The sequence below is a fragment of the Cotesia glomerata genome, linkage group LG9, assembly GCF_020080835.1.
Source record: "Cotesia glomerata isolate CgM1 linkage group LG9, MPM_Cglom_v2.3, whole genome shotgun sequence".
Taxonomy (NCBI): Eukaryota; Metazoa; Arthropoda; class Insecta; order Hymenoptera; family Braconidae; genus Cotesia; species Cotesia glomerata.
The window spans coordinates 15,659,119-15,684,537 of NC_058166.1; the positions used below are offsets into that span (position 1 = coordinate 15,659,119).

Genomic DNA, 25,419 nt, shown 5'->3' on the forward strand with positions numbered 1-25,419 from the left:
GATCCTTATTTTAAAGCCACTTAGAAACCAATAAAATTTATGGGTTTCTAAGTGGCTTTTGTCGCTTTTGATGGGATCCTATTGGAAATTTTAAACAGGCTACCTACTGTTGTTAGAAATAATAATAACACTGCTAATAATTAAATTATTACCTCAATAATGATGTGAACCTTAAAGTCACGGATAGCTCGGGTTATAAATATATAAATGATAAAATAAACTAATTTAGTCCATAACAAAATTATATTAAATCAAGTTTCATAAATAATTGAAAAAGAGGTCGATATAGTCAACGCATAGCGTTGTTAAAATTAATGATATTTAAATTTCAAAGCAACGTTCAATTTTATTTACCAGTTTTTTCGCATTCTGAGCAAAACCAAACTTTTTTTTTCTTTTCTTCCTGTTTTTCACATTTACTGCAGAACCAACGTAGACAGCACTCACATTCAGTTGAAACATTCCCACTGATTGATTTCCGGCATTTACCACAGTACCATGTATCTTCATCTGTTCTTTTCTTTATCATTCTATTTATGTATTTATAGGCATTTTCACTTAATTTTCCTCTAACAATTTTGAGACGACTCGCAGTTATTGCATGTGGCATTGTTTTTACTCTTGATATTTTTTTTATTTCTTCCAGTGATATTTCTTGTTCATTAGATGTTTTTACGTCCTTTTTGACTAATAAATTGAGCAGAAATTCACTTTTTTCTTCAACAGTTAATGTAGAAAATTTTTTTATTTGTTTTTCTTGCTGTTGTGCAATTTTTCTTCTTTTTTTATTGGGTCCTAGATCAGTGTCCTTGTCGACATTTGTAGAAATCAATTTAATCGCACGGGTTCTTTTCTTGGGACGTCCTTGATTCGCTACCAGAGGTATTTTAGGTTCTAGCGTTTCGGATACTTCGATTATCCCCGAAGGTTTTAAGTTCCAAGTTGTAAACATTTCTTTGTTATCAAACTCGTCTTTTTTTTCACTGGTCCCGGTAATTTTTGATACGTCAATCTGAGCAGATAAATTTTGTTTATTTATTGTTAATTTTTTCGCTTCAATTGTTTTAATTTCTTCTTTCTTTTCAGGGTCAGTTTTACGGCGGTCACGTTGATCAGAAGCCTCTGAAGATGATGCTGTACTGTCAAGACTTCCATCTGTATTATTGGAATTTTGATTTTCATTATTATCTTCTATTGCAGGGCTGACGGGAAGTTTTGGTGATGGCATCGTAGCAGGTAAGTTTGATTTTTTTGCTTTAATTCGTTTCTTTTTTCTAGGGTTAGTTTCACGGTGGTCACGTTGATCAAAAGCTTCCGAAGAGGATGCTGTGTTGTCAAGATTCCCATCAGTATTTTTCGAATTTTTATTTTCATAATCATCTTCTGTTTCATAGGTCGCGGTAAATTCTGGTGATGGCATCTTAGCAGGTAAGATTTTTTTGGCTCGTTTTGATGGTTCAAGCGTTAATTTCTTAACTGTCTTCCCTGCCGCTTTAACCTGAAAAATTAGAGATTAATAATTTTATTTACAAATTTATATTTTCATCTCTTTATATCTTTTTTCAGAAATTACTTACCTCCGGAAGGTGGTTATGATCATATTTACACTTACTGGTAACTCTCAATTTTTTTTCCTGACGGTCCATATAAAATCGAATTGTCACAGGACAGTTGGTTTTTTTAGACCTAAAAAAAATAAAGCACAAAACTTGTTAGTTTAATGACTGAGAATAAATAAATAAATACTATATATTTTTTAACGCCAAAGCAGTCTATCTAGCTATACGTTGGTCAAGTATTGTGAATGAAAATTTTTTCATATTCATTAATTATCAATACAGATTCCCTGTTTAAAAAAAGTATTGAGAACCATGGAAACGGAATTGAAAAGAATTACTTTTATGATAAATCGAATTCTTTCCAATTCCGTTTCTATTGTTCTCAATACTTTTTTTAATTTATTCTGTCGTGGTTGATATATTTACTTATGCAAATTAAATAAATATAATTTTATAGTAAATGCCATAAGATAGTGATCCGATGAACCCGTGACTATAAGGTTTAACTTATTATTGCGGTAATTATTTATTTTTTTGCAGTGTCATAATTATTTTTACCGACGGTATGCATCTATATCATCGCTGTTGTTATATTTATATATGCTAATTGAATAAATACAATTTTATAGTAACTGTAATGAGATATACTTCGACGAGCAACCTGTAACTTTAACCATCGAATCTATTTCATCATTGGAATGCAATATTTATAGTAATACCTGCATATTAATTTACATATTTATTCATAAATTTATTTAAGTTTTGATATTTTTTTATTATAGTAGTGTTTATTTTTACGATATTTTTATCTAAATCGAATCTTTGTACGATTCCTTTAGTTTTTGAATTCGCGCCAATAATTTATTTTTAACGGTATTATACCTCAGTCGCTTCAAGTTTGTAGCCTTTATTTGTTTATGTAACCTAAAAAGCGTACGGCATCCTTTTCATGTGCTAGTATTTAGATTAAGGACAATCTTTTTTATGTTAATCGATTCATATTTTTTAATTAATATATTTTTTCAGTGATATAAAACCCTTTTGTCTTACAGTCACAGGTGAGGTTGATGAAAAACCGTCATTTTTTTAAGTTTTTCCCGTGACTTTAACCACCCGTGGACGGTGTCTTTAGTCACTCCGCCTTATTATTGAAAATGGTCGAAAGACAAATATACACGTGTATATAACTATAAAATAATGTTGAGCTTTACATCAAACTTGTCACTTGGCAATAATGACTACAATGAGGAATATTGATCGGTCGATTAAGTTTTGGTTTGATATTTTTTTACGTGCTTTTCTGGCATTATTAATTGTGTAAGTTTTTATTTTATTTATTTTCTTTATTTACAAATTTATCATTATTGATCCAGCCCAGTGTTTTGAATTTTTTTTTATTATTTTCAATGATATTTAAGTGAGCTGTCACTTGTTCATTTTTTAATTTTTTTTATTTAATAAATTGGAACAAAAAAATATTCATTAAAAATTGCACTTCAAGTTTTTAAATTTTTTTACAAGTGAATTTTTTTTTTATTTTTTTACGACATTAAAGTTAGCAGTCACTTAACAATTTTTTAATTTTATTTTTTTTAATTTCTACGTCAATTTTTTTTTCTAATTCTTTTTGCCATAATTTATTTGTTATAAAATTTTTAAAATTATTAAATATATGCTAAATTAATTTTAATTATTTTTTTCTATAAAAATTTTCAATAAAAATAATTGTAAAAATTTTTAGATTTCGGTTAATTTAATTTTAGTAAAAATTTATACCGAAGAATTATTTTTACAAAATTGCATCTTTAATTTGTGATATTAAAGTTACCTGTCACTTGATTATTTTTTAATTTTATTTAACAAAAAAATTTGTTCTGAAAAATTATTTTTAAAAAATTGCATTTTTAATTTATTCAAATTTCTAAATATCCATTTTTTTATGCAACAATTTATTTATTAAAAAATTATTAAATATCGGCTAAATTAATTTTAATTTTTAATTTATTAAAATTTCTAAATGTCAATTTTTTTATGCAATAATTTATTTATTAAAAAAATTGTTAAATATGTGTTAAATTAATTTTGATTTATTTTGGTGGTTTGATTGATAATATTTATTTTTTAGGACGTTGGAAAGAACAGAACCATTTAATCGAAAAATTCACGATGATGAAGTCTGGCTTTATAAAAATCCTAAAACTGTGTCTTATGTACCAGTAACTGTTTTATGGGTAAGTTTATTTAATTAATTAGTCATTAGTCATTAGTTATTATATTATTGTTGAATATTAATTTTAATTAATTAATTTTTTTTAGTCAGCAGTATTCATTGTTCCCATGGTAGTCATTTCAGTATCATTTCTTATTCATAGAGACAAAATTGATTTTGCTCAAGCATTATTGGCAGTGACATTAGCACTAGGCTTAAATGGAGTGTTAACAAATATTATTAAAATAATCGTAGGTAAGTCAAGGAATAAAAAAAATTTTTCTTTTATTACTATAATGTTAAACAAATAAATTTTAACAAACATTTTTTATTTTATTTTATTTTTCTTTTATTTTCATAACTTACAAAAATAAATTTTAACAAACATTTTTTTATTTTATTTTATTTAACGCTAAGCTGCAATATACATAATAATATTCAATAAATTCAATCAAGTGATAATACATTTTTTAATAAAAAAAAAATTATCTTTTTAAGGCAGACCACGGCCAGATTATTTTTGGAGATGTTTTCCAGATGGTATAGCAAATGCAGAATTTAATTGCACAGGCGATTCTCATGAAATTCGTGATGGAAAAAAATCATTTCCCAGTGGCCACTCATCATGTAATAATTCTAAAGTTAGCCGACGTTTTAAATTTTTTTTTCAATTATTAAATGATAAAAAAAAATTTTTTTTAATTGCTCTTAAAGTTTTCCAAGTTTTTTACAAATAAAATTTTTTCTTCTTTTTTTATAATAATTTTTCCAATAAAAAAAAATTCTAAAAATTTTTAAATGTCAGCTAACTTAATTTTCATCATTATATAATACTAAAGCTAGCCGACGTTATATTTTTTTTTTTTTTTCAATTATTAAATAATAAAAAAAAATATTTTTTCTAAATTGCACTTAAAGTTTTCCAAGTTTTTTTTACAAATAAAATTTTTTTTATTTTTTTACAATAATTTTTTTAATAAAAAAAAAATTAAAACAATTTTTAGATGTCAGCTAACTAAATTTTCATTGTTATAAGTTAGCCGATGTTTAAAATTTTTTTATTTTTTTTCATTTATTAAATTATAACAAAAAAAAACATTTTTTTAAAATTACATTTTAAGTTTTTTACAAATAAAATTTTTTTTTTATTTTTTTATAATAATTTTTTTAATAAAAAAAAATTGTAAAAATTTTTAGATGTCGGCTAACTTAATTTCTATCATCATGTAATTAAAAATGACACTGAAATTAGCAGACACTTGACAATTTTTTTTATCTTGAAAAAAAAAACTAGATCTAAAAAATTAAAAAAAAAAAAATTCGTAATTTTTTTAAAATTATAATTTTTTTTAATAAACTTTTTGCTATAATTTGTTTAAAAAAATTCTAAAAATTATCAGATGTCTTTTAATTTCAGTTCTTATAATTGTATATTAATAATTATTTAATATTTTTTACTAAAATTTATTTCAGTTGCATTTACAAGTTTTGGATTCGTAGCATATTATTTAGCTGGTAAATTAAAAACATTCAGTTTATCAGGCAAAGGACATTCCTGGAATATATGTAGTTTTTTAATACCTTTAGGATTCGCATTGTGCATTGCTTTAAGTCGTACTTGTGATTATCATCATCATTGGCAAGGTAAGAAGAATATAATTTAAATAAATCATCATCACTAATCCAATATAAATTTGATATGAAAATAAAAACAACTTTTCTTTTATGTGAACAGATGTAGTTGTTGGATCAACAATTGGTATCTTTATTTCATACATGTGTTATCGTCATTATTACCCGCCTCTAGATTCACAGTTGTGCCACAAACCTTACGCAGAATTAATTAAAGAAGGTGATATAAAAAGCATTAAAGCAGCACGTGAAGACGAGATAAAATGGATATAAATTGTGTACTTAATTAAGAGAAAAAAAAAAGATGAATCAACGTATTAAAAAGTTTGGAAAATCCAAAAGTGCACGCCTCATAACGCTCATTCATTTTACAAGAAAACAATTAATTGTGTAATTGATTAAAAAAAAAAAAAAAAAAAAAATTATAATTAAGTAATTTCTTACAGAGTATTTTTTATTTTTTTTTTAAACATCGGCGCCCTTTTTTCTTGTCATATGCGCACGCAGTCTAAAAAAATCTAGCTTGATCAAGTGGCGCCAAAGTTTTCACGTGACAAATAAGAAAAGTTCGTTTGGCTTTGTACGGTTGTATCCGTGAATTTTAATAAAAATTCAATTAAAAAAAAAATACATAAGCTAGGCCACTGATATGAAATACGGACCCAGTTCATCGAATTCTTAAACTAATAAAAAAGGTCCGGTCTTGAAATATCAATTTGTTCGGGAGTAATCGTTGGTACATCCAAAATGGGGTGACATCCGGACGTCCACGTAAAATTTTTTTCAAAACGTTTTTTTTTTCAAAATAGCAACTTAAAATGATTTTAGAAATTAAAAGATGGTTTAATTTAAGTGTTTTTTCGGTGTACATCTACTTATATCATTGTATAAGTGTAGTATGCTTGTGATAGAGGCATTTAAAGATCACAAAATTGCTTGAACTTGACAAGTCGAGTATAAAGCACAACCTCACGCGCTTCGCGCTATGAGGCGTGCAAAAGCATTTATATATATGTTAAATTAAGCATAAATTTTTAAGAAAATTAATTTATTATTTAAATTAAGAATAAAGATTTTTTAATGTAAACCATAAATGTAAGAAACTTTGGTAATTTTTTACAAGTGGGGTCAACTTTATTTTGAGCCATAACTACACAGAAAGAAAAATTTCTTTACTGGAGAACAAAACTCTTGGCTCAAGAAAATTTGTCGGGTGCCTGAAGGAAGACCGAAGTTGTGTTGGCTGAAGTCAAAATTTTTCTTTAAATTCTATTCTTGGTGGAAGTCATTTTTTCTTAATTCAAATTATCATAAATACTTGATACAATAAATTTTTATATTTGATCAAGATTTTTAGATACTTTGGGGAAGCAGCGCTACCTACTTCAGCTGAGAAAAAAATTTTCTCACCTTGAGAAAATTTTTCTCTTGAATATTTGATACCCATTTTATATTATTTTAGCGTGCAATTATACATATTGAATGAAAAAAAATTATGAAATATTATTTGATCTTCCCATTTGACATGTTAATCAATAAAAATATTAATGAAAATTTACTTCTATCTTTATATTTAATTTTTTGGAGCAAGAGAGAAATTTTCTCAAGACAAGAAAATTTACTTCTATCAAGAACTAAATTTTTTGGAGCAAGAGGCTGAATTTTCTCAAAACTAGAAGATTTTCTTGACTTAAATAAATTTTCTTAGATCAAGATACGTATTTCTTAAAACAAGAGAATTTTTTTTGTTGGAATGAGTGAAATTTCTTGTCAAAAAAAAATTAAAAAATAAAAAATACAATTTTTTAAGAGTAATTTTTTTGAACAAATTTGTTTGCTAAAAAAAAATTAAACAATTCTCTAGTGACTGCTAACTTTAATGTCATTTTTTTTTTAAGTACATAAAAAAACGATGAAAATTAAATTAGCCGAGATTCGAAAATTTTGATAATATATTTTATTGAAAAATAATTTTTAAAAAATTAAAACAAGAATTTTCACATGTAGAAAATTTCAAAAATTATCCGTGGAATTTTTTAAAAATAGTTTTTTCGTTCTAATTTTTAATTAAAAAAAAAAAATCAAAAATTTTTGAGTGTCGGTTAACTTAATTTTCATAAAAAAACGAATAATTAAAATGAAACTAAAGTTAGCCGACATTTTAAATTTTTTTATTTTTTTTAATTTATTAAATTAGAGCTAAAAAATATTTTTTTTAAATTGCACTAATAGTTTTTCAAGTTTTACACAAGTGATAATTTTTTTTATTTTTTTTGTAACAATTTTTTCAATAAAAAAAAAAGTTCTAAAAATTTTCACTTGTGTAAAACTTGAAAAACTATAAGTGCAATTTTTAAAAAATATTTTTTAAAAATTGCAATTATAGTTTTTCAAGTTTTACACAAGTGAAAATTTTTTTTGTAACAATTTTTTCAATAAAAAAAAAGTTCTAAAAATTTTCACTTGTGTAAAACTTGAAAAACTATAAGTGCAATTTTTAAAAATTGCAATTATAGTTTTTCAAGTTTTACACAAGTGAAAATTTTTTTTATTTTTTTTGTAACAATTTTTTCAATAAAAAAAAAAGTTCTAAAAATTTTAAGGTGTTGGCAAACTTAATTTATGAAAATTAAGTTAGCCACCATTAAAAAATTGTTAGAATTTTTTTTATTAAAAAATTTATTACAAAAAAATTTTTTAAAAATATCATTTGTAAAAAACTTGAAAAATTATAAGCGCAATTTTTAAAAAATATTATTCAGCTCTAATTTAGTAATTAAAAAAGAACTAAAAAAACTAAAAATGTCGGTTAACTTTAATATTATCTTAATTTTCATGTAATTAAAAAAAAAATAATAAAAAATAGCCCAGCATGGCTTGATCCACTTGTAAATAATTCCGAAAACTTTTTTAAATAATCCCGCCAACAGCCGAAGCATTAAACGCCCTCTAGTTGTAAAATATCTATTAACCTTTTTTACAATTACAGCACGTCAAGAATCATAAGAAATAGAGAGAGAGAAGAGAGCAGCAATGTTTTTCGAAATGATTAGTTGGTTTGTCAGTTATGACGGTTATCACCAATAAAAACGCTTGGTGTACTAGCCCATATATATACATGCACACATATATGTATACAGACACATATATAGATTAAGTAAATTAAGATAATATATTTATTTGTTAAAATTGTATAGATACTGTATAAAATTAAAACATACGAATAGATATTCGTCAAAGTGTGACAAATGGCAACATAGTTATTTTGTAATTGATTGTGTTGGTGAATTTCTACATTGAGACTTCCTGTTCATGGCGATGCTCCAGCGTCGTTCATCGTACTAACTAAATACACTCAACACTCAAATCATCTCACATTATATTTATTTGTTTGTTGTTATTTAAGTGTGTGTTTTTTTATTTTCAAGTGAAATTGTTGAGTCAGTTAAATTTACCTAAAAATTATTTTTTAGTTAATTTTTGGGGCGCATAGGCCGTTCAGGCAAGGGTGCAAAGACCCCGTGTTGGAAAATGATCAACATGGAGACGGATAAAATCCTCGATGAAACAAATACAAACAATCAGGTACAATATTTATTTTTTTAATTTAATACTTAATTTTTTTTATCTAGAACAAAACTTTTTTTTAGTTATTTACATTTGTATGACTAATATTTTTTTCATCTCAATTTTTGTCAGTCTCCTTTCTCTATCTTATCCATTTCCTTTCTCTTAACGGTTTCTTTTGTATTAACTTTGTTTCTATTGTCTGTTTTTATTTTTATTTTAATCTATTTTTATTTTATTTTTAGTGTTTATTTTAATAATTGAGGTTACGCATAATCAATATTTATGTCATTAATTACTTATATATGTTTATTATAATTGCTATTGATTTTATTGCATATTTAATTTATCGATTGCAACATACTTTTACAATTAGTGATTTATTTTATTCGTCTAGTTTATATTTATTTAATTATTATTATTGTTTATAAAATTTTAAGAAACTAAAATAAGAATGTAAATTGGGCTAGTGTTTTATTTATTTTATTTTTTACATCATGCTGAATAAATTAAATTAAATCTTTCAATAATATATAAATAAATTACAATGCAATAAATTAGTTTTTTTCGTAATAATAATTGGAGAAATGTAAAATTTATAGTGCATAAAAATTAACTTGGCAAATATTTAAAAATTTTTGCTGAAAATTATTGCAACATAAAAATTGAGTTTTATACAATTAAAAAATGCAATTTTTTAAAAATAATTTTTTGGAACAAATTTTTTTTTTAATAAAATTAAAAAATGCTAACTTTGATGGAATTTTTACATAAAAATTAACTTGGCAGATATTTAATAATTTTAAGAATTTTTTGTAAAAAATTAGTAAAACAATTGAAATTTATAAAATTGAAAAATGCAATTTTTTTTAAATAATTTTTTTTTTTTTTAATAAAGTTAAAAAGTGACTGATGACTTAAATAAAATTTTTACATGAAAATTAACTTGGCAGATATTTAAAAATTTTTGTTGAAAATTATTGCAACATAAAAATTGAGTTTTATACAATTAAAAAATGCAATTTTTTAAAAATAATTTTTTGGAACAAATTTTTTTTAAAATAAAATTAAAAAATACTAACTTTGATGGAATTTTTACATAAAAATTAACTTGGCAGATATTTAATAATTTTAAGAATTTTTTGTAAAAAATTAGTAAAACAATTGAAATTTATAAAATTGAAAAATGCAATTTTTTTTAAATAATTTTTTTTTTTTTTTAATAAAGTTAAAAAGTGACTGATGACAAATATAATTTTTACATGAAAATTAACTTGGCAGTTATTTAATAATTTAAAAAATTTTTATGAAAAATTATTGCAAAAATGAGAAAAAAAATTGAAATTTATAAAATTAAAAAATGCAATTTTTTAGAAAAAAAATTTTTTTTTTGTTAAATAAAATTACAAAGTGACTGCTGACTTTAATGTAATTTTTACATAAAAATTAACTTGGTAGATATTTAAAAATTTTTGTTAAAAATTGTTGAAAAAAAAAATGTAAAAAAAATCGAAATTTAGAAAAAGCAATTTTTTTAAAATAATTTTTTTTGTTAAATAAAATTAAAAAGTGACTGCTACCTTTAATGTCATTTTTACATAAAAACTAAATTGGTTGATATTTAATAATTTTTAAAATTTTATTAAAAAATTCTTTAAAAAAAATTGTATTTTTTAATTTTATAAATTTCAATTTTTTTTTCATTTTTATTTTGCAATAATTTTCCATAAAAATTTTCAAAATTATTAAATATTTGCCAAGTTAAGTTTCATGTAAAAATGATATATTAAAAATGTTTGTTAAAAATTGAAATTTAGAAAATAAAAAAATGCAATTTTTTTTTTTAAATGAAATTTCTTGTTAAATAAAATTAAAAAGTGATTGCTAATTTTAATGTAATTTTTAATTAAAAATTAACTTGGCAGATATTTAAAAATTATTGTAAAATAAAAATGAGAAAAAAAAATCGAAATTTAGAAAATTAATAAATGCAATTTTTTAGAAAAAATTTTTTTTGTTAAATAAAATAAAATAGTGCTAACTTTAATGTAATTTTTACATAAAAATTAACTTGGTAGATATTTATTAATTTTTGTAAAAAATTATTTTAAAAAAATTGCATTTTTTAATTTTATAAATTTCAATTTTTTTTCTCATTTTTATTTTGCAATAATTTTTAAAATTATTAAATAACTCCCAAATTAATTTCCATGTAAAAATGATATTTTAAAAATTTTTGTAAAAATAAAAATTTATAAAATAAAAAAATGCAATTTATTAAAAAATTTTTAATATTAAAAATTTCAAACTTCAATGCAATAAATTGAACTTCTTGCGAAATATTTTGCAAACATAAAAAGTAATTGTAATTGTCGTAATTTTAATAAACTTCTATTTAAATAGAAAAGTAAGAAAGTGTTGAGTTTGCGTGAATGAGTGAATCGAAATTATTGAACCGTATGTTCTTAAAACAATTCGCAAGCTGTGATAGTGGAAGCTTTTCCTACATAATAATCAATGCTCTTGCGAAGAGTATCCCTCTATCAAAGCGCGCCTGCCCATACGTTTATGTATTTAGTTAAGTTTACATAGCTACATTTGTACTGGGACTTTCCCGATAGCAGAATCGAGTTAAAGAGCTGTAAGAGCTGAGCTTGATTGTATTGTTTGCCCCTCCCGAATGTAATGGCACAGCTTTAGCTCACGCTTGATACTCCTAAGTAGGGCAAATATTGGAATTGACAATGATATCCCATGCTTTGTTTATGTTTTGTACTTTCATTTAATTTAATTAAATTAAATTAAAATAGAAAATTAAAACATTCTAGCTTATTATATGAATAACAATGAAGCTTTATTAATTGAGTAGGTCAATGATAAATGGTACAGTAAGTAAGTACTTGGAACGTCTTAACGTCTGGAGTTTAAAAGTATAAGAAAGAGCTAAGAACTAAGAACTTGCTTCATGAGGTCAAGAACCGCAACGTGTCGTAGGTATTACCGACTCTCTCTCTGATGTACGCTACTCTACTCATTTCATTGTTGTATCCTTCAATAGCGACTTAATCTTGTCACGGTGGTCGGTGTCTCGATACAAGTGATGCCCAGTTATTTTTCTGTCTTGGCTAGATTGTCTTTAAAAAGAAAAAAAAAATTATTTTTATTTTATCTAAAAAAATTTGTCTTTTTATTTTTCTGTTGATTTATTTTTTAGGCTCTAATGACTAAGCGTGTAATTAGCATTTATTTGATAATGATAAATGATGACAAAAATTTTTTTGAGATATTAATTTGATTGTTTGGTGTTTCAGTATCCGATGACGATATTATACGATCCAAGCCGCAAGAAAGAGCCTTCGTCACAGACGATGAGTCTGACAACTCAGTATACACAAGAGAAAGAAATGTGCATGAAATATTTTGAACGATGGAGTGAACCAGAACAAGTTCATTTCGTTGAACAATTATTGGCACGAATGTGTCATTATCAGCATGGGCATATTAACTCTTTTCTCAAACCAATGCTTCAGAGAGATTTCATTTCACTTTTACCGAGTAAGTTTATTTTTATCTGTGAATTAACAGAAAAAAAAAATAAATATTTTTTATTAAATAATGAATTTTGTTAAATTGCTCTGTACTTTCTTAATTATTGACGTTTTTAAAAATATAAGCCCATCTTGATGTTACACTCTTCAAGAGCTTTCATTTGAGTACCCACATGCATTTTTGATATATTTTTCATATATACATATATATAATATATACAAATATATAAAATATATGAATAATTGATGTAGGTACTCAAATAAAAGGTCTCTTCGAGTGTAATGTCGGAATGAGCTTATATCGTTAAAAATATCAGCAGTAAACAAAATACATCGTCATTGCTTTATTACTCACATTTTTGAAAAAATAAGCTCATTCTGATGTTACACTCATTAAGAGCTTTCATTTGAGTACCCACAAGCATTTTTTATATATTTTTCATATATACATATATATAATATATATAAATATATGAAAAACTGATGTGGGTACTCAAATGAATGGTCTTGATAAGTATAATTCCAGGATGAACTTATATCGTTAAAAATATCATTAGTTGACAAGATAGCAATGTCAGTTTTTAATTATTGACATTTTGAAAGATATAAGCTCATTCCGATGTTACACTCATCAAGAGCTTTCATTTGAGTACCCACATGCATTTTTGATATATTTTTCATATATACATATATATATAATATATAAAAATAAATAAAATATATGAAAAATTGATGTGAGTACTCAAACGAAAGGTCTTGATGAGTGTAACATCGGGATGAGCTTATATATTTAAAGATGTCAATAGTTCACAAGATACAAGGTCATTTCTTAATTATTGACATTTTTAAAGATATAAGCTCATCCCAATGTTACACTCATCAAGAGCTTTCATTTGACTACCAACATGCATTTTTGATATATTTTTCATATATACATATTTATAATATATTAATATATAAAATATATGAATAATTGATGTGGGTACTCAAATGAAAGGTCTTGATGAGTGTAACATCGGGATGAGCTTATATCTTTAAAAATGTCAATATTTCACAAGATAAAAGATCATTTCTTAATTATGTATCTAGAGATAGAGCATTTTCAAATGCAGCCTAAACACTTATAATAAATCGACTATCGGTGAGAATGAAATAAAACCTTGAAAAGGCACAAATTCAAGTCAAGACCTTTGCAATGACACTAAATTTCACTAAAAAAACCAATTTTGTCATATGAATATCCGAGAAACAAAATGTTTCTTATTCTCTTAATAATATAAATAATTTGATTACAGAAAAAGGTTTAGATCATGTAGCTGAAAGTATTCTGTCATATTTGGATGCTGAATCACTGTATGCCGCAGAACTTGTCTGTAAAGAATGGTACCGAGTAATAAGTGAAGGAATGCTATGGAAAAAACTTATCGAGCGTAAAGTAAGAACTGATTCTGTTTGGCGTGGATTAGCTGAAAGACGAGGCTGGTGAGTGTATTATAATTATAAATAACTTTTTATAAATTAATTTATCACGAGTAATATAATTAAATTTGAAATTGAATTTTTATTTTAATAGGATTCAACACTTGTTTAAACCAAGGCCTGGCGAAAGCTATAGAGATCACGCATTTTATCGAAATCTGTTTCCTAATATAGTCAAAGACATCGAGAGTATTGACAATAATTGGAGAATGGGAAGACATAAATTACAAAAAATAAATTGTCGTAGTGAAAATTCTAAAGGCGTATATTGTTTACAATATGATGATCAAAAAATAGTATCGGGTTTGCGCGATAATACCATCAAGATATGGGACAGAAATAATTTACAGTGTATTAAAGTTTTAACGGGGCACACTGGATCTGTTCTCTGTTTACAATATGACGACAAAGCTATTATATCTGGTTCTTCCGACAGCACTGTGAGAGTTTGGGACGCAAATACTGGTGAAATGGTTAACACTTTAATTCATCACTGTGAGGCTGTATTGCATTTAAGATTTAATAATGGTATGATGGTTACCTGCTCAAAGGTCAGTATATTGATTTTTATACATAAAAAAAAAAATTAACTTGAATTAAGAAGATAATTTTTAAAGACTTTATATTTTTGATTTGAGTAGAAAAATTTTAAACTAAAAAATTTTTCTAGATTTAAGTAAATTTTACTTGATTCAAGACAATGAAATTCTTTAAAATTATTTTCTTGGTTTAAGAATTTTTCTCTTAAGGGGTTACATGGATTTTCTCCCGAAAAAAATGGTCTATTTTCAACAGTTTTTTTTTAATAGAAAAAATGAAATATTTTATTGAAACTTTTTACTGTCTTAAAGATACATGTTTAAAAATGGATTACGGAAATTAAAAAAAAAATATCAAAAACTCTGCTAATGTGACGTAATTTCCGGCGAGCCCTCGGAAAAAAGATGCGTCCGTGTGGACAGCAGAACTCCTAGCAGGATTATTTGAAGTGAAAAAAAAAAAAAATACGTGCTTTAGTTAAGACTTCAAACTAGGTCTTGAACGAAGGAAAAAAAAATTAAAATTGGATTTTTGGCAGAGGTTTTTACAAAAAAATTAAAAATTTGGCTAAAATTTCGCGGCATTTTTTTTTTAAATAGTTGTAATTGAAAAAAAAAAATCCTTCGTTCAAGACCTTGTAAATTATATCTCAAAGACCTGTCTAAAATTTCATCAAGATCGGTTGAGTATTTCTCGAGAAAAAATCTTTGAGAAAAAATCCGAAACTATTATTCAGATCAATTTAAAACTTTAGGACAATATTCTAGAGATGTTGTAGAATTTAATAAGTAAAAAAAAATCGATTTTTTGAAACCGTAAAACCCATATAACCTCTTAATTCAAGTTATTTTTTTTTTCAGTGTACTGTTGATTTAATTTTTTAAATTTAAATAAATAATTATTGGTTACTTTTAATTTACAGGATCGATCAATAGCCGTTTGGGACATGACATCACAAACAGAAATAGCATTACGTAGGGTACTGGTTGGTCATCGTGCTGCTGTTAATGTTGTAGATTTTGATGAAAAGTACATAGTGTCTGCAAGTGGTGATAGGACAATTAAAGTATGGAATACCTCGAGTTGTGAATTTGTGCGAACGTTGAATGGACATAAACGTGGAATTGCGTGTTTACAATATAGAGATCGCTTAGTGGTTAGTGGTAGCAGCGATAATACTATCAGATTGTGGGATGTTGAGTGCGGAGCATGTTTGCGTGTACTTGAAGGACACGAAGAATTAGTACGGTGTATTAGATTTGACAGGAAACACATTGTTAGTGGAGCTTATGATGGGTAATATTTTTTATATTATTATTCAATATAAAATACTACAGTACAACTTGGTTATAAGTTATATCTCTTTCTCTCTTCTACTTACATCAAATATTTTATATATAGATTTCATATATAGATATATAACTGCCGTGAGAGTGAGTAGATCATCCGATGTAACTTATAACCAGGCTGGACTGTATTCTTGTTTTATTTGAAGAAATTTTTATTTATCTTGATAAATTTTTTTTGTTTTCTAGAAAAATTAAAGTCTGGGATCTAGTCGCCGCTCTGGATCCACGTGCTGTTGCTAGTACTCTTTGTTTACGTACATTAGTGGTAAATTTTCTTTTCAATATATTTATATAATTAATTATTTAAGAATTAATATCAAATTATGAAAATGAATTTAGCAGACATTTGACAATTTTTATGATTTTTTTTATTAAAAAAATTCTATGAAAAATTTCACATACAAAATATTTTAAAAACTAAGTGAAATTTTTTAAAAAAATTTTTAAAATTTTAATTTAATTAAAGAAAAAAGTCGAAAACTTTTAAGGGGACCCGGTGGTCTAGAAGCTTGGAATTAAATGAGTTTTTTAATTTTATTTTTTATATCAAAATAACAACCAAAACTTTTAGAATTTTAAAGGACTATTTTATTGAAATTTAAGTATGCAAATTGATTATTATGAAAAAAAAATTATTCCAAGTAATTTAAAAATTTCAAGTAATTCAAGTAATTTAAAAAAAGAACCTAGGTGGTGCACAATGTTTCAGCTATTCTATGGGTCTGAAATTGAAAAAAAAAAAAAAAAAAAAAAAAAAACAGATTTTTAACTATTAAAAATATACTTATCGCAGGAATTAAAATAAAAAAAAATGTTTTTTTTTTTTTTTTTTTTAAGAAATGGTACGTAGTTGAAATTTGTTGAAAAAAGAAAAAAAAATTTCAGGTTTCTGCTGATTTCAGTACCTATCATATTAAAGTCCAGTTTTTCAATCCAGGATAAAAGTATTATTATTATTGCCAGTATATTTATTAGGGTGGCGCAAAAAAACCGACTATTTTTTTTTTTTTGAGTCTCGAGTGAAAAAATGTTAGTTTTTTATATTTAAGAGCCCTTTCTAAAGGACAGCTTAAAAAAAATTCTTAAGAGGTCACTCCAAATTTTAAAAAATTTCAAAAATCGGCAAAAATCGAATTTTTTTTTTTTAATTTTTTTTCTCGTTACGGTATAATTTTATAGATAAAAAAAAAATAAGTTTCTGAAAGTTTCAGTTCAAAATTTAAATTTTGAAAGGTCGCTCATAATTTTTTTTTTTTTTTCTTTAATTAGTCATATAGCCGACTTTAAGTGTTGGGAGTGGTACGTTAGGGTCTTTTTGGTTTGAAAAAATCTTAACCTACGCGGCAAGGTCAAATCTCAACCAAGCTGGTTTCTAAGATCAGCTTGGGACTCGAACCCACGCCTGGCAGTTGATTAAATAAAATTATTAAATTAAAAAAAAATTATATTTTCTATGTTGTGCTTGATTTTTAGTTCATCTCGTGATGTATTTTTATCGATTATTGTACTAAATAAAAAAAAAAAAATGCATGGAATTTTAATTTGAATAGTAAAAGGTCACTCGAAAAAATCTAAACTAATGCACTAATAAATTGAAAAAAATTATGAGCGACCTTTCAAAATTCAAATTTTGAACTGAAATTTTCAGAAACTTATTTTTTTTTAGTCTATAAAATTATACCGTAACGAGAAAAAAAATAAAAAAAAAAATTCGATTTTTGACGATTTTTGAATTTTAAAAAAATTTGGAGCGACATCTTAAAAATTTTTTTTTAAGCTGTCCTTTGGAGAGAGCTCTTAAAACATCAAAAACTAACATTTTTTCACTCGAGACTAAAAAAAAAAAATAGTCGGTTTTTTTGCGCCACCCTAATATTTATATATATATATGAAATAGATAGATATATTTTATTATTGGATAAAATTTTATCCTAGATTGAAAAACTGGCCCTAAATGTAATACTAATAATATATACATATGAAATACCTCACTCATTGTATTTTTATATACTTGACATAGCACCATATTAAATATAAATTTTTTTTTTTTCAACAGGAGCATACGGGACGTGTGTTCCGTTTACAATTTGATGAATTCCAAATCGTATCATCCTCACACGATGACACGATACTTATTTGGGATTTTCTTAATTGTAATGGCTCAGACGCTAATCCAGGTGGGTCTTCATTGAACAATACTACCGCTTCAAATAATCAGTCTGATACTAGATCTCCTTCTCGTATGTATAATTATATATTATGATATATTATGTAGTAACATAATTATAATATATAATATATTATATATTATAATTATACAACCCAATCATTAATAAAAAATAAGTAATAAGGTAATTAAAAATCATTTTTCTAGCGTTCGAGTGACGTACAAAAACTGATCCAATCCATTATTGTGATACAATTGTAAGTTTAATTGAATTGTTGGTTAAAAAAAAAACTTTTCAAGTATTTGTTGAAATTGTGCATTCATTTTTTTTTTTTTTTTTTTTTCTAGATATGTGGTTAAAAAGTGAAGATGTGTCTGCGTTCGGATTTGTGAAAGTTGGTAATTAAAAAACAAGAAAAAAAAAATTTTTAAATCGTGCCCAAGCAACAAATTGTAACAATAGAAGTTATCAGCTGAGCTTACATAAAAATACGTGAGAATAAAATAATGGACTAAAGATTATCGGATTAATGGATTAAAAAAAAAGTAATGACTCAAGCTGTTGAAATTAGCGCGTGCTAAACGCACAATATTTAGTAATAATTCTTTAATTAAAATATAAATAAATATAAAAACGAGCTAGTTCATCCTATGGATGAAAATATTGTTGTCTGGAGGTTCGTAAGCATCTTCAAACGCAACTGTCTGACGTACTATATATATATATAAATTGGTCATTTTTTACTCATGACAACAATATTATTTTTATCGTCGTCGCCATCGCCATTTAAATTAACAGCAACAAAAAGACTTTTACTAAAATAAAATGAATGGGCAATTTAATAACAAATCTCAATTTTTAAAAAGGTTGGATAATAATAATAAATTACTTTTAATTATTAATGTATTGTATTATAGTAAATTGCAGATTTTTTATGTAATTAATTTATAGCGTGAGAAAACAAATTGTAAAATGTCGGGTGTTCGGAGTACTTATTCTATGTAAATGAAATTTTAATTATTATATGACTGAATTGTGTGATTGTTCAAATGTCCAATTTTAGTCTTTTTTGTCATGTTTATTTACTAGCATTCAATGCTGGTCCGTTATATTTCTTTTTGCACGTAATATATTTCGGTTCCGCTGATATTCGCGTTATTAATGCCAAAAGGGTGTAAAAAAATTTTTTTGGCACTCCAATTAATCTAAAAGTGTTTATAATATTTTAGATCTGTAAGAAAAGTGAATAAAAAAATTTTTTTTATACACTTTTTGGCTCTAAGACAAAAAAATTCTAAAGCCAAAAGGACGTATCATTTTTTTTTAATCATAATTAATGATTAGTCTTGAAAAAAAAAATAGATGACTCATTTACTCATTTTATTTATACGGAAAAAACAAGATGACACTGGATATCATCCCAGATTATTTTGTCGTAAAATAGACGGCGGAACTCCTAAGATGGTCTACCTTTACAAGCATGGAATGTGAGTGTTTTCCGTACATCCTTGTAAATTATAATAAAATTAATTTAATAAAAGAAAAAAAAAATTAATTTAAAAATATCTTAAATAGAATAAAATTTTTTTATTTTTTATACTCAGTGATATCTGTGGTGAAAAAAAATTTCAGATTATAACTAAAATAATCCAGATTATACTGCGTGATATCTGGATTATACTCATTGTAATCTAGATTATACCAGCTACTATCTAAATTTTTTTTCACGCAGTATAATCTGGGATGATATCCAGTGTCATCAGTGTAAAGAGAATATGTATTTAATTAAAGGAAAAATTAAAATATCAATTTAGCTAGGCACTACTCCAATGTCGTCTTCATTATCATTTTCTTTTGCTTCTGAAAGTAAAAAATAATAAATATGTATTGCTTGTAAATCTAAACTTTAAAAATATAATTTAATCTTGAAAAAAATTCATTAGTTACAATCATCAAAGCACAGATTTTTGTAATATTGATGGTATTTTTTTGGAACTGAAAATTTTTTGAGTCAAATACATTTTTCTTTAAATAGAATGTTACTTTTATTTTTTTTTTTATTTAAATCCACATTCTTTTTAAATAAAATGATTCGAAAAGTCATTATTTTTACCGGTGTTATAACTTTTTTTTTTTTTAAAGGCTAATAATTATGATTAAAAAAAAATGATACTCTTTTTTGGCTTTAAAATTTTTTGTCTTAGAGACAAAAAAGCGTATACAAAAAAAAATTTATTTAATCAATTTTTTTACAGATCTGAATATTATAAACATTTATAGATTAATTAGAGTGAAAAAAAATTTTTATGCGCCCTTTTGGCATTAGTAACGCGATATAATACATAATTTTTTTTTATTAATTATTTAAGAATTTAATATCAATATAAATATGGACGAATAAAAAATGTATAAAATAATATTTGTGCAGCATGTAACCATTGAAATAGTTTAATTTAATTTTTTTACAACAATTGACTTTAAATAGATTTTGTAATTACTGTAAATGCATGCAAAACTGTTTAAATTTACTGCTGTACAAATATTTATTACTAAATTAAATATAAAAAAGTAATAAGTTTTTGTTAACCATGACAAATGGTAGTTAAGACTTCAAATTAATACTTTGAAGACATTTTTAATTATTGTCATTGTTAATTTTAGTACTAATAACATAACTATTATTAAATCAAGAATTATTCTATTAAAAGTTTAAAAAAAACATTCGTTCCTCATCAATTTTAAATATTTCGATTATAATTATTAAAAAAAAACTTGTGCAATTTTAATCCGGCTAAAAATTATAAACTACTGCCTTTATTTATTATACAACGGAAATAAACGAATAATCGTAATAAAAAATTTTAAATATAATTAGCAATAAGTTAATATGTACTCTTTGAAATATAATAATAGTAAAAATTTACATTTTATTTTTTTCATTTCTCATTTCATTAATTTTTATGATACTGAAGTTAATAGACATTAGAATTTTTTTTTTAATTTTACAATTAAATTATTATGAAAAAAATTTAATAACAAAATTCCATATGTGAAAATTTAAAAATGACATTTAATTAAAGTTAGCAGTCACACGGAAAGAACAAGATGACACTGGATATCATCCCAGATTATACTCAGTAATATCGGTGGTGAAAAAAAATTTCAGATAGTATTTAAAACAACTAGAAAATCAAACGCGCTTCTGTCAAAATGTTTATTATCGACAATTTAATTGATCAATATTTTTTACAAATTTTACTCATTAATATTTAACCGTTGCCATAGTTACCGTTGCTATAGTAACGGTTTCTATGGTAATTGTTGTCCTAGCAACCGTTGCTATGGTAACCGTTGCCAAAGTGGTTACCATAGCAACGAAAAGTGACAATAATGAAAATGTCACATCAACTTTTTAATAAAGGATTAATTAATCAATATTTTTACAAATTTTACTCATTTATATTTAATCGCCGCCATAGTAACCGTTGCTATGGTGACCGTTGTAATAGTAACAGTTGTTATATTAACCGTTGCCATAATAACGGTTTCTATGGTAACTGTTGTCATAGCAACCGTTGCTACAGTAACGGTTTCTATGGTAACCGTTGCCAAAGTGATCACCATAGCAACGAAAAGCGATAATAATGAAAACGTCGCATCAACTTTTTAATAAAGGATATTTGACTATCCTAATATCTAAAATGCATAATAGAAAATCGCAAAAAAAGTTTTATGTTTACCTATATTCGATAGCTCGGTGTTTTATAATTCACAAAATTGTTTTTCGGCTGGGATTCTATTTAAGTTAATGTATTTTATAAACTTTGAATGTAGCGGAATTTTTAGTAGATTTCATAAAAATCTAACTATTGTATTTGTCCTCATGACGTAATTTTCCGTAAATTTTACTATATTTCGACCTAACTCGATGATCTGAGTCAGAAAATACATGTAGTTCAAATGTTTATATATGTATGTATATATTGGCGCGTAATCGAGAGATCTGGGTTCGATTCCCAGTCTGGGCTGTCTGATTATTTTTTCAATTACGGAAAAATTCCCACTGAGTAGGTCCCCCCTTTCCCCTATCCGTTCTTTCCCAACTCCCTTAAAATTTGCTTTAATATGGCGCATAAAAAATATTTTCTTGGCTTAAGAAGGGTTTACATTTTTTCTCTCTCTCGCCCTCTATTGGACAAACGAAAGTATCTCTGTTATACTTGTACAACAAATGGAATCTTAAAACGCATTTTATGCATAAATAAATGAAAATTTTCCAAAAAAGCGCTTCGCTCTTCGATGGATAATTTAATTATCTATCGAAGAGCGAAGCGTTTTCTTTCGAAATTTTATCACATACATGAGAAAATCACGTTTGAAAATCAACTATAAACCGCTCTTAATAATGGAGAATTTACTAATTTTTTTTTTTTTTTTAATTTGTTTTAAAGTCACATAAACTACTAAGGTTATGAGCGACTACGGTAGGGGGTAAACTTTTGAGATTGGAACTCGTTTTATTTTTTGGGCTGAGCAGAATAATACACTTAAATATTGAAAAAATTCATTGGTGTACGCCGGACTCGAACCCGGTCCAATGCTTTGGTAAGCAAGGGCCGGATCCGATAGGGCTACTGCGCGCCTCTTTTACTAATTTTATTAGTCATAATATTGATCATAATAATAATAAAATTAAGAGATTAAGTGAACTTTTTTTTCTGTGTATCTCTTCTAAAAGTCTTAGAGAAAAATAAAATAATGAGCAGAACAACACGTTTATTGCAACTGGCTGCAAACCACTTGCATAGTTATTGGTTTGGGCGCGCGTTTTATTAATCCGAACAAAAACAGTTTCACTGTAAAAAAATCACGCCAAGTCCACGTTCATAAGACTGTTAAGAAAAAAAATTTTTATTTCTTTACAAAAAGATATAAAATAAAAAATTAAAAAATCCAAGTAACCGATATGGTTGTATATGATTTTCGGCAATTAAAAAAAATTTTGTTGTAAATTTAAAAATTAAAAGAAACAATTTTGGAACGTATTTAGTGTGCGTGGTTACGAAAAATTTCACTTTTTATGAAATTCCTAAAATCTATCTACTAGGACTTTTAAAAAAAAATGAAGTACACAATGACGCACACCAAGTACGTTCCAAAATTGTTTCTTTTAATTTTTAAATTTACAACAAAATTTTTTTTAATTTCCGAAAATCATATACAACCATATATCGGTTACTTGGATTTTTTAATTTTTTATTTTATATCTTTTTGTAAAGAAATAAAAATTTTTTTTCTTAATAGTCTTATGAACGTGGACTTGGCGTGATTTTTTTACAGTGAAACTGTTTTTGTTCGGATTTCAGTATTTTTTCTAATTATAATAAAAATTGACTATTTTAATTTAATACATTTCCGGTGGCAAACTTTAAGCTATAGTTCATGTAAAAGTTATTCTTGCGCCGCCTGGCGTGTGTAATTGCAAGCTGTCAAATATCTTTTTTTCACCTCCGGGCGGAAAGCGTCAATTTTCCTCCCGCTGCGCTAAACGAAAATGCCGCTTTCCGCCTCCGTCGAGGAGAAAAATAGTATACACACCACGGGCAGTAAATAAGAAAGCCTCAGATCATATGTTTATTGACCTCGGCTTCGCCTCAGACAACAATTACATGTAATCTGAGACATTTCTTATTTTACTGCCCTAGATGTGTAATATACTATTTTTTCACTGTAGTTTCCCATCTATTATAAGATTAGCATGCACCCTTATATTATTTAGTCTCTGGCCGTCCGCTTTTTACATAAGAAAAAAGTTAAAATCTAAAAATCTGGGTCGCTATAGTTTGTGCTGATTATTTTTAATAATTTTAAATAGAAATTATAAAAGGTTGGCAATAGCCTAATCGGCTCGGTACCTGCATTTCGAAAGAGTGGGACCAGGGTTCGATTCCGGCGCGCACCAATATTTTTCAATGATTATAAACTAAGAATATGTGCGTTTCATTGCCAGCCTCTGTACCGGTCGGGTTTTCTGTGGTTTTCCCATATAGTTATGGAGGTAAAATGTCATTATAGAAGTGCCTCCATACTATTTAAGACCGTAATGCAAATGCAGGTACTGATTATAACGCGTAAGCCGGCCACAGTCGCAGCACATGTGTGTCGGGCATGAAAGAAAAAATCCCGACATGCAGGGGGGTGGGGACGAAAAAGTGGTTGAGAGTTATAATGACGGGGTTGAGAGATTATATTGCGGAGAAAAAAGTGGAGAGACAATAATTCCCCACCCTCCCTTGTAAAACACTCTACAGTGATACAAGTAAACCCTCGCGGTTTTTGAAATACCGTAAATTTTCGGTATTAATGCGTTTACTATAAATTAACCGTTATAATTCTGAAATAATACGGTATTTCTGTGGTTATTTTGGCCAGTTTTTTTACTATAGTTATACAGCATTTCTACCGTACTTTTGCTGCAAAGTTCAGAAATAATACGATAAAATTACCGTAAAACTCTAGAACTTTTACCGTAAAAAATCTATCTATTAACTATAATATTACTATAATTTTACAATAATAAAATCGTATTTCTACGGTAAAAATACCAAAGATATACTGCAATTTTACCGCGTTTATACTGATATAATTAAAGATATAATGCTTTTTACCGTAAGATGGGCGGTTGTGTTTATTACTCGGTGAGTCTTATTAGGTGACTGAGTAAATAGATGCGGATAGTGTCTCTGATAGCTCAACTGGTAGAGCCTTCAGCGCGTAACTAGACGATCCGGGTTCGAATCCCGGTCTGGACTAAAAAAAATGATAATAATAGTAATAACAGAGAAATTAATTTATCAGCCTCTTAAAAATTATTCATGATAATTTATAATATTATAAAAAAAAATTTTAAGCTATTGAAAAATAGTAGTAAAGCAGCATATTTTTGGTATTTTGCCGGTAATAGAAAGTAGGGATCTTCTTTTCCGGTTTTTTGCTGCAATAGTGCCGCAGATATACAGTAAATATGCGGTACATTTACGGTTTAAATGCTGTTAATATACCGTAATTTTTCTATTGTAATGCCGTAAATATTTTGAATTTATTTCGTAATTTTTTCGTAATAATTCGACAAAAAAACTGGCTAAAATAACTGAAGTATTACGGTAAAAATACAGCATTTATATCGTATAAATACCGAATCTTTACGGCATTTCCAAAACCGTGAGGGAAACCATCCTCAATTATAACCTCATAGAAATTATAAAGATAATTGATAATAATCAAGTAATACGCGTAATAAAAAGCATTAACTACTATTATAAAATATCATATAAAAAAAAAAATCAAAGTAAATTTGAAAAAAAATTT

At 25.9% G+C, this 25,419-nt stretch overlaps 4 protein-coding genes across 10 annotated transcripts in view; 3 read left to right on the forward strand and 1 right to left on the reverse strand.

Annotated features, from left to right (window-relative positions):
• Positions 1 to 8,745, forward strand: part of LOC123271463 (crossover junction endonuclease EME1) — a 24,618-nt gene extending 15,873 nt beyond the window's left edge. For 2 of the 5 annotated variants that reach the window (XM_044737808.1, XM_044737814.1), the window contains 3 exons: positions 1,087 to 1,236; positions 1,395 to 1,428; positions 1,567 to 1,657. The gene's annotated coding sequence lies outside the window, so the exon portion shown is untranslated. Of the gene's footprint in view, positions 1 to 1,086; positions 1,237 to 1,394; positions 1,429 to 1,566; positions 1,658 to 2,611; positions 2,696 to 8,389 lie in introns of those variants that run through there. The other 3 variants (XM_044737812.1, XM_044737809.1, XM_044737811.1) reach the window with 3 other exon arrangements.
• On the reverse strand, positions 347 to 2,109 carry LOC123272268. Its single transcript, XM_044738965.1, has 3 exons — positions 1,986 to 2,109; positions 1,578 to 1,686; positions 347 to 1,498 (listed from the first exon to the last, which is right to left on the reverse strand). Exons 1-3 carry the CDS (start codon positions 2,024 to 2,026, stop codon positions 347 to 349), a joined length of 1,302 nt encoding a protein of 433 aa, XP_044594900.1. The 5' UTR covers positions 2,027 to 2,109.
• On the forward strand, positions 2,739 to 5,760 carry LOC123271467 (phospholipid phosphatase 5). 2 transcript variants are annotated; one of them, XM_044737818.1, is made up of 7 exons: positions 2,739 to 2,876; positions 3,685 to 3,790; positions 3,876 to 4,023; positions 4,267 to 4,395; positions 5,242 to 5,283; positions 5,356 to 5,412; positions 5,504 to 5,760. In XM_044737818.1, the coding sequence occupies exons 1-7, from the start codon at positions 2,794 to 2,796 to the stop codon at positions 5,671 to 5,673; spliced, it is 735 nt and encodes a 244-aa protein (XP_044593753.1). In that variant the 5' UTR covers positions 2,739 to 2,793; the 3' UTR covers positions 5,674 to 5,760. The 2 variants fall into 2 exon arrangements, with proteins under 2 accessions (XP_044593753.1, XP_044593752.1); XM_044737817.1 differs by having other exon boundaries at positions 5,242 to 5,412.
• Positions 8,618 to 18,781, forward strand: LOC123271462 (beta-TrCP). 2 transcript variants are annotated; one of them, XM_044737807.1, is made up of 10 exons: positions 8,618 to 8,805; positions 8,874 to 8,985; positions 12,279 to 12,522; positions 13,811 to 13,997; positions 14,089 to 14,545; positions 15,457 to 15,830; positions 16,070 to 16,148; positions 17,940 to 18,123; positions 18,258 to 18,307; positions 18,399 to 18,781. In XM_044737807.1, exons 2-9 carry the CDS (start codon positions 8,932 to 8,934, stop codon positions 18,266 to 18,268), a joined length of 1,590 nt encoding a protein of 529 aa, XP_044593742.1. In that variant the 5' UTR covers positions 8,618 to 8,805; positions 8,874 to 8,931; the 3' UTR covers positions 18,269 to 18,307; positions 18,399 to 18,781. The 2 variants fall into 2 exon arrangements, with proteins under 2 accessions (XP_044593742.1, XP_044593741.1); XM_044737806.1 differs by having other exon boundaries at positions 8,620 to 8,805; positions 8,894 to 8,985.
• Positions 18,782 to 25,419: the final 6,638 nt, after the last annotated feature.